At 40.8% G+C, this 14,526-nt stretch overlaps 1 protein-coding gene across 5 annotated transcripts in view; it reads right to left on the bottom strand.

Moving 5' to 3' along the window:
* PIGG (phosphatidylinositol glycan anchor biosynthesis class G (EMM blood group)) overlaps positions 1-14,526 on the bottom strand; it is a 99,391-nt gene that overhangs the window by 43,531 nt on the left and 41,334 nt on the right. For 3 of the 5 annotated variants that reach the window (XM_076363329.1, XM_076363331.1, XM_076363330.1), the window contains exons 11-12: positions 12,589-12,898; positions 61-224 (exon numbers count right to left, since the gene is read on the bottom strand). In XM_076363329.1, coding sequence (XP_076219444.1) covers positions 61-224; positions 12,589-12,898 — 474 coding nt within the window. Of the gene's footprint in view, positions 1-60; positions 225-12,588; positions 12,899-14,526 lie in introns of those variants that run through there. The other 2 variants (XM_076363332.1, XM_076363333.1) reach the window with 1 other exon arrangement.

Below are 14,526 nucleotides of genomic sequence, written 5' to 3'. Positions count from 1 at the left end.
GGATGGTGTTCATATCTGCAGTACGCAGAGGAGCATTACTTTAGTTCAAAACATGATTACCTGTTAACTTCAGAACTCAAGTAGCACAGCAGATGAATGGCCCAAAGCAAAGGTCCTGCATATGTTGCAAATGCTGTAAGGAAGATAGCTGGTATCTCCACATAGCTTTCTAGTCCCACAAAACCTGCTGAAACATCCACAGTAGCAATGCCATTTGAATTTCCCTGAAAATAGGAATAAAAAAGTAAAGATTCAAATGTCTCCAAAGAAACATTTAGAATACATTAGAATAATATTAATTATTGCATCAGTTAAAGACTTACTGTTTAAGCCACTTTACATTACAGCCCTATTCTTTATGTTGGAATTTCAGTAAAGCAGCTTACCAAACAAGAGATTCTGTTTAGGATTTACAGACTAATGAAGGCATAAACAGCATGATCTTTTGCTTGTCTTATTGTGTCTGCAAATTGACATGCCTGTTGTTTAATAAATTACATCAAAAAAAGAGTTTAAAGCAAGCAGCTACACTTGCTGATTTCAGTCACAGTAATGAAAAAAATGCATTTTTCATCACACATGGTTCAAATCCAAGATTTTAGGCCTGTTGCCTAAATTACACCAGGAGATAAATCTTTCTTGCCCTTAGAGACAACAGGGCTCTAATTTAGAGCTGTAGTGGAACACTACACTGCCCACCTGCCTACCCCACGACACAAACTGCTGCATGTAACCGGATTAAGACAGGCAAATTCAGAGAGGTTTCTGTTTCCCAAGTCTCTATACCACAACAGATTGCATTGAAATAGACTCAAAGTCAGCCTAGGTAACCTGAATCATCAATAAAAGGCAGTAGGTTTTACTAGAAAAACACAGGGAACTTGTGTTTTGTAACAAGTAAGTATCAAGAGCTGTCCAAGACTTTTATGTTTTACCTAGTTTTCTTTTTCAATGACTAAGACCACTAAGTAACAGGGGATAACATAAAATTGAAGGAAGTATTTTCCACTGAAGATGCCCAAGCATTTAACTTTACTCAAACACCTAAAGCAGCAAACACACCCTGTGATTAAGGCAGAATATTTCTTAGCTTAGCAGGTCACTGATAGGTTTCCTCAGACTAGCGCAAAAGATCTCAGATATTGTTACTGTACCTGGAGAAGCTGATCCGTTTCTACAGCACTGGTCTTCTAATAGGCATCAAACTCTCCTTTCCCCACTACAGAATCCCAGAACACCACAAATGTAAGGGCTGTCACCACCGATGGCCTCAGACCCAGTCCCAGCAGAGCATATGAGGAGTGGTGGCTCCCCCTTTCCCTCTGACCTGATCTCCTCTCACCTTAGTGACTGCAGTCTTCTTGAACCACAAGTTACCCCAGCAAGGAAGTGCTATCATCAAATACGCGTCTGGGTTGCCTACAAAATCCAGAATATACAGGGCATAATGGGTTTGTGTGGCAAGGTTTTGGTAGCAGGTGGGCTACAGGGGTGGCTTCTGTGAGAAGCTGCTAGAAGCTTCCCCTATATCCGACAGAGCCAATGCCAGCCAGCTCCAAGACAGACCCGCCGCTGGCCAAGGCCGAGACTATCAGCGACGGTGGCAGTGCCTCTGGGATAACATATTTAAGAAGGGGGGGGAAAAAAACCCCCGTGTAACAGCAATTGCAGCCAGAGAGAGGAGTGAGAATATGTGAGAGAAACAACCCTGCAGACACCAAGGTCAGTGAAGAAGGAGGGGGAGGAGGTGCTCCAGGCGCCTGAGCAGAGATTCCCCTGCGGTCCGTGGTGAAGACCATAGTGAGGCAGGCTGTCCCCCTGCAGTCCATGGAAGTTAACGGTGGAGCACATATCCACCTGCAGCCTGTGGAGGACCCCACGCTGAAGCAGATGGATGCCCGAAGGATGCTGTGACCCTGTGGAGAGCCCATGCTGGAGCAGGCTCCTGGCAGGACCTGTGAATCCATGGAGAGAGGAGACCACGCTGGAGCAGGTTTGCTGGCAGGACTTGTGACCCCGTAGGGGACCCATGCTGGAACAGTCTGTTCCTGAAGGACCGCACCCCATGGAAGGGACCCATACTGGAGCAGTTTGTGAAGAACTTCAGCCCATGCGAAGGACTCACACTGGAGAAGTTAGTGGAGGACTGTCTCCTGTGGGAAGGACCCCATGCTGGAGAAGGGGAAGAGTGTGAGGAGTCCTCCCCAAGGAGGAAGGAGCAGCAGAGACAACATGTGATGAACTGACCGCAACCCCCATTCCCTATCCCCCTGCACTGCTCAGGGGGAGGAGGTAAAGAAAATCGGGAGTGAAGTTAAGCCCAGGAAGAAGGGAGGGGTGGGGGGAAGGTGTTTTAACGTTTAGTTTTTATTTCTCATTATCCTACTCTAATTTGATTGGTAATAAATTAAATTTATTTTCCCCAAGTGGAGTCTCTTTTGTCCGTGACAGTAACTGGTGAATGATCTCTCGCTGTCCTTATCTCAACCCACAAGCCTTTCATTATATTTTCTCTCCCCTGTCCGGCTGAGGAGGAGGAGTGATAGAGTGGCTTTGGTGGGCACCTGGCATCCAGCTGAGGTCAAACCACCAGCACGAAAAATAGGTAGCTTTTTCAGGTACATAAGTAACTAGGCACCAGGGACAGCAAGAACCCTGTTCCTGAAACAGCTCTAAAATCTAAGGAGAAAAAAGCCATCCATGTTGACAGAACCATTCAGAGCTCATCATCAGTAGTCACTGTCCCCGTGAATCCTACCACGAAGATATCCTCAGAATGTAAAGGGAGCCTGCAGCTGTAAGAGTATGTAAGGTATGGATTTTACCAAGACATCATACAGAAGAAAAATCTTGACTTACGACTGTCAGTCCTCCTCATTTTGACCTTCACCATGCACCACTGTAGTAAATTATTGTTATGGTGCACCAGTGTAATAAATTATTGTTATGCATTTAGCGTAATGTTCAGCAATGACAGGAGCAGAGCAAAGAATAACTAATGACGAGCAGCTAAAGCAAAAGCTATCTGTGCCCTAGAACCCGTAAGATGAGACTGGAAAAGAAAGCTGTAAAACAAGGCTCCTCCTCAGGTTTAAGGGGTATAGACTGAGGACATGGCAAGAGCAGAAAGGTCAGGTGCAGCACTTGCAGAGCAGAGCAGGGTGCTGCTCCTCAACAAGCAAAAGTTTGACAGGGACAGGTAGGGAGAGAACCTGTTCTCTTTTCCCCCAATCCCTGTCCACAGCAACAGGTCTTTTCCCTGCCACATCTACTTATTTTCTCTCCCCTCCTTCTCGTCTGTATGATGCATGCAGAGTAGAAAAGTTGAGCAGGATTGCCTGATGTCTCATCTTATGAAGAGCTGAAACGTCTCTTTCACACTGTTTGCTCTACCTGTACATACACATGGTTGATCCTTAGCACCTCGGGGCAAGTCCCCATCCCGCTGCATGTGAGAAAGAGCAAGAATAAATGCAGCACCTGGGAGTGCATGTCACTGGTCCTGCAGAACAGGGCAAAAAGATGTACTCTCCTCTGGAAGGTACAGAACCTTCCAGGAAGGAACCAGGAGGAAGGAACAGTGCTTTCCACCTTCTCCCCAACTTCCTGTGGTTCCTTTCACACAGGGCTCACTCCAGCTATCTTTGACTTTGTTTAAAGTGATGTAGCTGAAGAAGAAGGAGAGTAAGGATGCACACACTTGGATCCACACACTTAAAACTCCAACCACACTGGATGTTAAGTGTCCAAAAACCCCACTCTCACCAGGAATCTGTTGAGCCTCGTGAATGGCTCCACAGCTACTATTGGAAGAGCCCTGCTGAGCAGTAAGAAGAATTTTTTCTTCACGTTAGATATCTTTCTTCAAGACTATTTCATATATTTGAACTGAATTTTCGTAGCTTATAACTTCTAATACTCCACACAATACATAAATACTGACAGTTCAGAGTGTCTGCTTTTATTTTGAAGTATCACTCAAGTATTTCAAACAGTGCAATAGTTTATTGTGGTAAGGGCAGAAAGTGACAGGAGACAATGTGCTATTGCATAAAAGCATTCCATGATAATCCATCATGATCTAGCTCAATGAAGCACAAATATAAGAAAACTGGCTACAGAAACTACCCAGCATATGTGCTACAGTAACAGAGGAGAATCCCTCCATAGACAGTAATGAAAACAATCTAAGACCCTCTTGAAAGCTGCAATGATTTCTCTGAAAACTTTTCAGATACCACATCACTCACTGAATATGAGCTATTACCTGCAATATCTCAGTGACTCTCACTGAACTGAGAAGTACAGAGGTGCAAGACAAAACTGGCATGCTTCTGGCTTAACAACTGGTTTAACACAACTGACTATTACTGCACTTCCACTGAGCCCTTCACATAGTTGTATGCCTTTCTAGTAACTGGAATTCTATAAACAAGCATAGAATGAGGAATTTATTTTCAATATTTGAAGCAAATAATTTAAGGTGAAAAAATGAAGTCATTGGAAAAGGTTGGCCAGAAAGGTTCTGCTGCCTCCATCCTTGGAGGTTTCAAGACCCTGAGCAACCTAGTCTGACCTCACAGCTGACGCTGCTCTGAGAATGGGGTTGAACTGTGGGCCTTCTGAGGTCCTCTCCAATGTAAATTATCCTACAACGCTTTAAAATCATAACAAGAGAAAAATATAAGCCACTTTAAAATGCCACTCAGTCCATCTCTCTATCTAAAGGCAAGATGAATTAGATATAAATGATTCTGAAAATATACAAACCTATTCTGTTCTCCTCCAGTGATAAAAAATACCAGAAAGTATAAACAAGTCTTAAAGGTTTTGAGACTGTATTTTCTTTCTCCTCTTCCGCAGATATACTGCTGTAAGGATGGGAACAAAAACCTAATAATACATGGAATTTTTGTTCATTCATGAGCTTTCATCCAAGGTAACTAAAATATTTTAAGAAATATTTACAGCAACATAAATTTTTTAGGAGCTGCTACAGTTAAGAGAAACAACCAATGCATTTATTTCTATTCTTACTGCATTTGAAGGGCAAGTAGCAATGATAAAGATATAGTATACTTCTGGGAAGTGACTGATGACTTATGAGATGTGGACAACTCAGAGCTTAGGAGAAAACAATCAATCATTCAAGGTTGTTGAAAAATTGATCAAGAGGTTCTCAAGCTTGCAGTAATATCCTGACAAATAAGTAGCATTCTGACTAAATGTATTAATTTCATATCTGTTTCACAATACTGGAGTATTTTTAACTTCGCTTCTCTTCATCAGTTTACACAAAGCAATACATAAAGCAAAGCTCCTGACTACTAAAACAAGACTAAAAAACAAAGTGGTTTTACCCAGGTCCACATAAATAACACAGGACTTTATCCAGCCAAGCTCTGAAAACCTCCAAGCATGAAGACTGCACAACTTGCGTGTGCAATCTTTTCCACTGCTTACTATTCACAAAAATCTTGCTAAAGGGCTGGGAAAACGAGTTAATGTGTAGTCTTCCCATGTAAGTTACAACTGTTTAATAAATTTGCCTTTCAGGTTCACATTGTCAGAGAGCAGCAAGGGCCAGCTGGTTCTACAAGGGAAGGTAAGATGGGGAATGAGCGTGAAAACAAGGCAGGTGAGAGCAGTAAGTCAGGAGGACTGGGAACACTCAGTGGCATGTCCAGGTCAGGACTGGATCCAGATACAGTGATCAGGGCCAGACGCAGTCCAAGGATCACACAGCAAGTCTGTAGTGACAAGGCAGGTCCAAGATTAGGCTAGGAAGCCCAGCCAGCAGGTCCAGATCAAGATCAAGAAGGTACGAGGCAGGCACAGACATACCTGCTTACACAGCTGTGACACAGCACAGGCAGTAAAGCATCAGATTAAAAGCAGCTCCCAAAGGAAAGGAAGGCCAGGCCCTTCCTTCTAGCTTTTCTCCCAACAGCTCCTCTCGGTGAAGGAGATGACCTTGAATTCTGCTAAACTAAACTCCTAGACAGGAGATGCACTCAGGGCCCTGGCACAGATGAAGTGTAGAATGCAAAACCAAGTGTAAGGTCAAGGCATTTGTTTTTAACCAATTTGTTTGGGTTTTTTTTCTACTTCTACTTAAGATCAAAATATTAGCTTCCACATTCAGGCACTTCATTTCCCCCCCCCGCCCTTTCATCAACTATACCAATCGATTAATGAAAAATATTATCTGTCCCTATGAACCTTGCTTACTCTGCACACTTAGGATTTTCACAGCTATACTTCCATAAAGTCTTTAAGGACCCTACAATATTTTTTCGAAAGAACCCTGCCTCATTCATTAAATATGCTATCCTGAACAAAGCTATTTTTACTCACTATCATATTCAAAAGGCCATCACTTACATTCCACACTTAGCAAGACAGAGTTACTGCTTTTGTCATTATGTACCCTCTTGCCTACCAAGATTTAATAAAGGCTCAGCAACATGGGCAAGAAGTCTCATTCTCCTCATAATCACACCAGGACATGTGCAAAAAGTAGTTCTCCAAATCTCTCTCCTACTTCCAGATGGAAGGGTTTTATATTTAGTTTGTATTTGTCTTCTCCTGCCTCATTTAGCTAGCACAGTTTAAATTTAGTATCCAATCTGATCTACGACAACAACAAATTTCAGTGTTTTTCAATTTCTGTATTTCAACCATAAACCTGCTATCATTTTTGTATGCTGCATTAGATCTTTATGCCTGTCTGGAAGTTAAAAACATAGCACCACTCTGAACCCAGCCAGTTTAACAGTGGTAGCTCTAGTAACCACAAAACTTAAGAAAGTCAGGGAAGACATCTAAATCTATGCCAGCAGTACACATCATGCCTAATAATACAGTTGTGCTTCCTTCATATCTCTCCCCTAGCATTCAAGCATAGATATCACTCACTCCAGACGTAGTAAACGAGTGACTAGCTGGTACGAAGCCAGGCTGAACAGAGGTCAATACTGAAGTTGAGAACATGATGGACTTCTTCAGCAGAAAAAGCCCAGCTGTACTTCCTTAATGTTTATTCAGTATTTGAGAACAAAAGATACATACTCTGTCTGAAATACAACCCTTTCCTAAGTCAGTCAAAATGTAAGACCTCAGTGTTGATGGTCAAGGCCAAGACAGGTAGTTGCTAAATCTGGGATACCTGAAGTTTACTCAGTAAGAATGGTGTACCTTCACTGGAAGGCACAGAAGTAAGGAGGGGATCTGAAAGATGTCACCAAGCAAAGACCTTCCTTTTTTTCCCCACAAGGTAAAGGAAGAAGATTAAATTGTTTATTCAAACAATTAAAATCTGTTACTAAACCAGAAAGCTACATCATGAAAAGTATGGGTCCTTTCAGAGTTCCACCCTCCATCACTCAGGTAAGGAAGAGTTGGGAAGTGTACATAACCACCCAAAATCATCTATGGCTTCTCCTGAGGTCACTCATCTCTGGTACTCTTGAGATATACATAAACACCTAAAGCTTGAGTGCCTGCATCTGTCACAAGAGATGTGAGTAAACAGGGGAACCTGCATTGCCATGAGAAGAGAGTGTTTGTAACACACCTGAAGGGGGGCTTACCTCTCTGTGTTTGGGAGAGGGGGGTCCCAGTGCAGGGGTGGGGGCTAGATCTTTTTCAAATCAGGTATACAAAATGGCATAGAAATTGGTGAGTGTTCATCTGTTGTATATCTGGTATGGATCCTGCATCTATAGGTCAGTGACTGCCAGTTAATTAAGTGCCATTAATATATGAATGCCAGTTAATTATGTGTCACTAATAAATCAATAAAACACTTCAATCCTGATTTTAAGCTACACAAACTGAGCAGCTTTTCCCTTGCAACATGTCATTGGTGCTCTAGACTCTGAACTCAAAGGAAAGGGAAGGAGAAACTTAAATATAACCATGAAAAATAATTAATGAAGAAGTGAGTTTTGTAGGTTCTCAGGTTTTTAATTTTCCCTGGTAGTGCAGATCAGAATGCTACATACTGAGCAAACCTACATACAAAGAGCATGAAATTAAACATAATTACTGGAAGAAGTTTCTTCCATCTTTGGATCTAGAATCCCAGACAGGAAAACCTATTCTCAGAACAAATTGGGAGAAATTTACCATTGAAAAGAGAGCATTAATTAGATTTTGAGAGACCTTTGTAGCTTCCGTAATTTCATGAGCTATCAGCTTGACCATTCTACTTTTCTACACTAAAATTTTGCACATCAGATAATTGCTTTCAATTGTGAAAGGCAAAAAAACCTCCCACCCTCTTAGCGTTGTATGATTCAACTTGTTCCTTTCCATTCCTGCAGAACAGTTTTTTCATCAAAGAATAAAAGAACAAAGCTACTATCTGAGGAGTGGTATTTTGGTCAAACTCTTAATCTCCATCCTAGAAAGGGCATCTAATGTAAATGTACTTACAGCATTTTTAAAAGATAACTGAAAACTTGTTCTCTAAGGAGTGGGGGGTGGAAGAAAATTCCATCTGTCTTGACTCTTAAAAGCACTTTTTCCCTTAGCAGAATTGATTTCTCTATTTTGAAACTTCTCTAGGATGTTTTGAAAACAGAAAAAATAGAGAAATAGAGATAACTAGAGAAAAACAGAGAAAATAGAGAAATAGGCCACAATCAAAATCCCTCCTGTTCTATTACAATTCATTCATCATTTTATTCTGTCTTAGGCATGCTGAATAGGCACACACCTTGGGTTTCCAAGTAGACAGCCAAAAAAATCTGCAAAAGACTGTTGGCAAGTTCTTCAGAAATGGATACATTTTTTAAAGGGCCCCATGCTAAAGAGAGCAAGAATTTGTCAAAATTTTTGCTAAGCCATTGCTAAATTCAGAAGAATCTCTTCAAAGCTGGAGTTTACAGACATGTGATGGGACGCAAAAAGGCAGCTCCTTATCTGGATGTGCTCTGTTTCGTACCTCGGACTTAATAATAAACCAGCATGGGAAATAACATGACAGGGAAAAAGCTTTGGTCTGCTTCTACCAGAAGTTTTAATAAGTAATTATGACCCTCCATTCTCCAGATCTTAGAGTGACAGGAGATGCACAAAGACCAATCAAGCAATCTGGCTCACAACAAAGCAATGGAGAATTTCTCCTTTCTGAGCTTTGGATGCTGTGATTCAGCACCATGTCTATGTGCAAGAGATTTCCTTGTCAGAGATAATTTTTAAAATATCCTCAAGTTTGCTGAAATCTGTATCATGCTGGAAGTTATTATTTCCAAAGGAAACACATCTACAAGAAATGTCAAAATTGCCAGTGGGGTGTGATGGGGTGTGGGTGGATGCCCTGAAAATGCAGGATATCCAACAGCACAATGTGCAGCCAATTAAAATGGAAATCACTTTTTCCAGTCTTCTAAAAACCAAAAAATTCCTCAATTGCAAGGGTAGTTGAAAGAGAAAAAAAATTAGTCATTAAAAAGAAAAAGAAAAATCTTAAAACATATTTCTATCTTCCCACTAACACCAGTATAAAACCACTAAAAAACCCCAACACATGCTATCAGATCTAACTGTTACCTTTTACTGGTCTTGAATAAATACATTTTTATTGGTATAGAAAAAAACTTCTGGCACAGCATAATCAAATGGAAGGAGGTATCATGCTCTTGACAGCCTCTGATACCTTACTTCTGAAGCAGGTAAACATGTTTTCCAAAGTTCATGGAAATTCTTCCCAAAAGTTATTCCCCAATTTTTTGCAGCACTCAGATCAGAGAAGACACAAAATTTAACCTGCCCAATTACACTTCCACAGCAAATGTATTATTTCAGAAAGTCCTTATTTTCTATTCCATCATACCATACTGGCTGAAGATACGTAGAAATCATAGAATCATTAAGGTTGGAAAAGACCTCCAAGATCATCGAGTCCAACCGTCGACCCAACACCACCATGTCCACTAAACCATGTCCCTCAGTGCCTCATCTACACGTCTTTTAAATACCTCCAGGGATGGTGACTCAACCACTTCCCTGGGCAGCCTGTTCCAATGTTTAACCACTCTCTCAGTAAAGAAATTTTTCCTCACGTCCAATCTAAACCTCCCCTGGCGCAACTTGAGGCCATTAATACTCATCCCTGAACACACTGAGCCACGCCGTTGCCTTGTATGGGCTACATGTGTCTACTGCACTTTCACCTCACAAGGGGAGGCTTTGAACACCATCTCCCACAACATCCTCACAGGCAAACTGATGCAGTCCAGGCTAGGAAAGTGGACAGTGAGGTGGGCTGAAAACTGGCTCAGCTGCTGGGTTCACAGGGTTGCAATCAGCAGCACAAAGTCCACCTGGAGGCCAGTCACTAGTGATCAACCCCAGGGCCTGACACTGGGGCCAATACTGTTCAACATCTTCATTAATGAAGGACAATAGGGCAGAGTGCCCCCTCAGCAAGCCTGCACACAATACAAAACTGGGAGGAGTGGTTTGTACAGCAGATGGGTCTGCTGCCACTGAGAGGCACTTTGACAGGCTAGAGAAATGGGCTGACAAGAAACTCAAAGTTCAGCAAAGGGAAATGTCAAATCCGACACTTGGGGAGGAATAAATCCGTGCCCTGGGTCAGGCTGGGGACTAACCATATAGAAAGCAGCTTGGCTGAGATGGACATGGGGGTCTTGGTGGACACCATGTTGTCTATCAGTCAGCCATTTGCTCTTTGTGCAAAGACCAACAGCACCTAGGACTGCATTAGGGAGAGCATCACTAGCTGGTTGAGGGAGATGTTCCACTCCCTCTACTAAGCAGTGGTGAGATCACATCTGGGCTCCTGGGTCCAGTTCTGGGCTCCCCAGTACAAGACAGACATGGATATACTGGAGAAAGTCCACTGAAGCACCACAAAGATGATGATGGGAACAAAGCATCTGTCATACAAACATCTATCTGAAAGAGCTGGGTCTGTTTACTCTCAAGAGGAGAAAGCTCAGCAGGGATCATAACAATGTATATAAATATCTGATGCGAGGGAGTAAAGATGAGATAGCCAGACTCAGACCTTCTCAGTCACTCAGTAGCGACTAGCGAAGGGATGAAAAGCAATGCACACAAACTGAAATACAAGAAGTTCTGTTTAAACATCAGAAAAAGTTTTTTTACTGGCTAGGGTGGTCAAGCACTGGGACCGACTGCCCAGAGATGTTGCAGAGTCTTCATCCTTGCAGGTATTTAAAATCAGACTGGACACGGTCCAGACCAACCTCATCTGACTGACCTACCATTGGATGGGGGGAGGTTGGACTGAATGATCTCCAGAGACGTCTTCCAGCCTCAACTTCTCTCTGATTTGATGGTTCTGTGAAATTCTCAGCCAACTATACCAAGAATTCATCATCACTGAAAATGGGCGCTTCATGGAAACATTCAAACTATTCTTTATTAGTCCCTTTTCCATAATTCGGATTTTCTTGCTAGCCTCCCCACCATTAAATTTCAGGTAGCTGCTTTTGCTTGGTACATCAGTACTGAGAGGGCCCTGCCTTCAGCCTCTTGCCAACCCGACTAAGGGCTGCTCTCAGAAGGCCATAATTAGAGCTCACTGCCTGAACAGTAACATTCAAGACATGCAAAAAACATTTAACCAAGAAATGTTACGTCCTCAGAGCAGGAAAACTGGGTAGGAAGGGATGAATCATGATGATCTTATCCCCATCAGCAATTCCCTATACTGACATGTACTCTCAGAACAAAGTCAAGCCAATCCTCAGTCAGTACTAACAGGATCAAAAATACAGTAGGAAGTAACCTAAGCTTGACCACAGTTTTAACATCCTCAGCCATGCCTCAAAAGTAAAGCCAACACAGATCTCACCTTGAAATTTTGCACCAAATCAGAAAGCCTCTCCTCCTAAACCAGAAACAACCTGATTTCCAACTTAACAAATGCCTTCTTAAGACAGTCTGCTACACTAAGTTTCGAACATTATTAGGAGTGTAAAGAACCTTTCCAGCTTCAATGCTAAGGAAAGTTTTTGTGGAATTGCAACCTTACTTGCAATGCAGAGAACTATGTTATTGAAATTAGTAAGGCTCCTCAGGAAAGAAGATACCATTTGATATAATAAGAATGGCAATTAGTTCTGATACTCACAAGAGACAGCAACTTGTCACAGAACTTTCCTTCAGTATTAAACTGTATGTAGACCTACTGTGATGCTACCAAAGGTTTTGTAAGCCTCAAGAATCGGGGACAAACAGCCATCTGCCTTTTATTGGTATTAATCAACTCAGCTGAAATTTTTAAATTTGTTATCACCAGAACAGTACTTAGGAGGCCCACTAACAGACCAAAATCACCCCTGGTATAGCTATGCGACATTTTTAACACTTTCAGAAATCTATATTGAAGATAAGTTATCAAGGTATGCATTTTTCCCTGATTCTGAAAACAAAACATTAATAATATAGTTAGAAACTAAACCCGTCTGAGAACTCATAAACTCTTTCTCTCTGAGATTTAGTTGGCATTTTACTCACAATGGACAATATTTCTTTCACAAACTATTCCCCCTCCCACCCCTGTAGCAGGGAGAGTATTCAGCTTACCTGAAAATAGAAGAAAGCTTGGCCAAACCAGTAGTGCATGATAGTAATCTGTGCTGCATCAAATTTCAAAGGTCTCCAGATATATTTTGTCATCATTGTCTGAATCAGCAGACAAAACACCAAGACTGGTAAATTGTGAGGTCTAAATAGAAGGGCTGCTAGTAGAACCAATCCACTATACACTTCCCGTAATCCTGTACTCTTCACACTGGAGTCTGCAGAAATAACCTGTGACTTTAGTAAATCTTTAGTGCCAGTGAAGACTATGCCAAGAACAAAGACATAAACAAAACGAGCTTCAGTAATCCCCCTAAAGAGGAAATTAAAAAAAGAAAGTAATAATAATTAATAAAGAAATCAGAAAGATGAGCTACTTACTAATATCTATTTCACAGGTCAAAAAGTCTTTCAAGAGAGAACTGGAAGACCAATGCAGTTCTGCCAAAAAGGTTAAATTCTAAGGCTAGTACTGGCCAATTTCATGACAGCGCTTTCTCAAATACAAAAACTCTAAAAATGGTTCATACTTAAATTACAGCAACCTCCAGCTTTAGCAAAGAAAACAGCTTGTGCTAAAAACTAAACTAACCTAAAATATAAAAATAAAATTATATGTCAATTAATGTAACCAAAATAAATTTATGTTATTACTATTCAAGGTCTGGATCCATATAGTCATATAAATATGCCATTTATATAGCATAATGAATTTCCCCAAAAATACTCCTTTGAGTGATATGGAAACTTTATTTCAGGAATTAAATTGACTTAAAAATGACTATTCCCTTTAAGCTCTTCAGTGATTTTTCACAACTCATTCACACAAACATATATTTCTTTTTAGCCAAGCAAAAAGACAGTGATAGTATTTGAAGTTCCTTATTTCAGTCTGAAATTTCTGCATACTTCAGACATTTTCTCACCTTACACAGCTGCACAGATATACAGATGTGCTGGTTTATACCAGCACATTTTTTCCTTGTAACTGTACACATTTTTCAAATCCTTAAGCAATCCCATTACAAAAAAAATGAATTTTTTAAGTAGGAAGTGTAATTAGCATCTACTGCTATGTTCATTACACCTATAAATTCATTGGTCTCTTCATCTCCAGTGAAAGTCGGCTTCTGAAGAAAGCACAGTATCTCGTCCAAAAAGCTGACAAGGACAAGGACCGGTAATCTTAAAAACTGTGACCTGCTATTCTAGAAGTGCAAGGCCCAAGGAACAAAGAAAGTAAAAGCAGCTATCCATCAGAATGCACTGATATTCTTACGTTTACTGGGCAAAAAAAGTCACAGACCACATTAGTGTGAGCTAAGCTATAATAATAATCCAATGAACTGACCAAATAAGCATATTAAAAATTCTGTGGTTATAGATCTATTTTTTTATCTTGCAAAAGATAAATACACACATTTATCTACACACTTTATCCATAATTTAATATACACTGTCCTTAGGGATTACCAGTCACTTTATACATGAGTGGTGAATGAACATGGTCTTCTACAAAGATAATATAATTCACTCAGAAGTGAGGATTCTTGAGTCATCTGGACTTAATAATATACGGAGGATTAGACCATGACACTAAAAACAGTAAAAGCGTAGTTAAACTTGGTGTAACTAGTGTAACTAGCTGGCCACAGAAAGAAACACTAGTCAAAATTTCTAAAAATAAATTTCTCCATTTAAATTTACGTATTTTTTCAGTCTTTGGAAGGTCACCTTCCTTCTCAAACAATTACTAACAAATGAGCTTGAATTCAATCTTTCTTTTCCATATACAGGAAGCAGAACCAGAAAGCAAAAGGAGAAATAATAAGCAATAGTATTTACATGTTCAGTTTTCTTTTTGCACCCACAGAACCAAGAAAAAAGGCAAAACCACCACATAGTGATGTGGCCTTCCTAAACATGAATACAGTGCTCTGT

Source organism: Aptenodytes patagonicus, chromosome Z, assembly GCF_965638725.1.
Source record: "Aptenodytes patagonicus chromosome Z, bAptPat1.pri.cur, whole genome shotgun sequence".
NCBI classification, from domain to species: domain Eukaryota; kingdom Metazoa; phylum Chordata; class Aves; order Sphenisciformes; family Spheniscidae; genus Aptenodytes; species Aptenodytes patagonicus.
The sequence above is the reverse complement of the archived record's forward strand: the minus strand, read 5'-3'. Positions and strand labels throughout refer to the sequence as shown.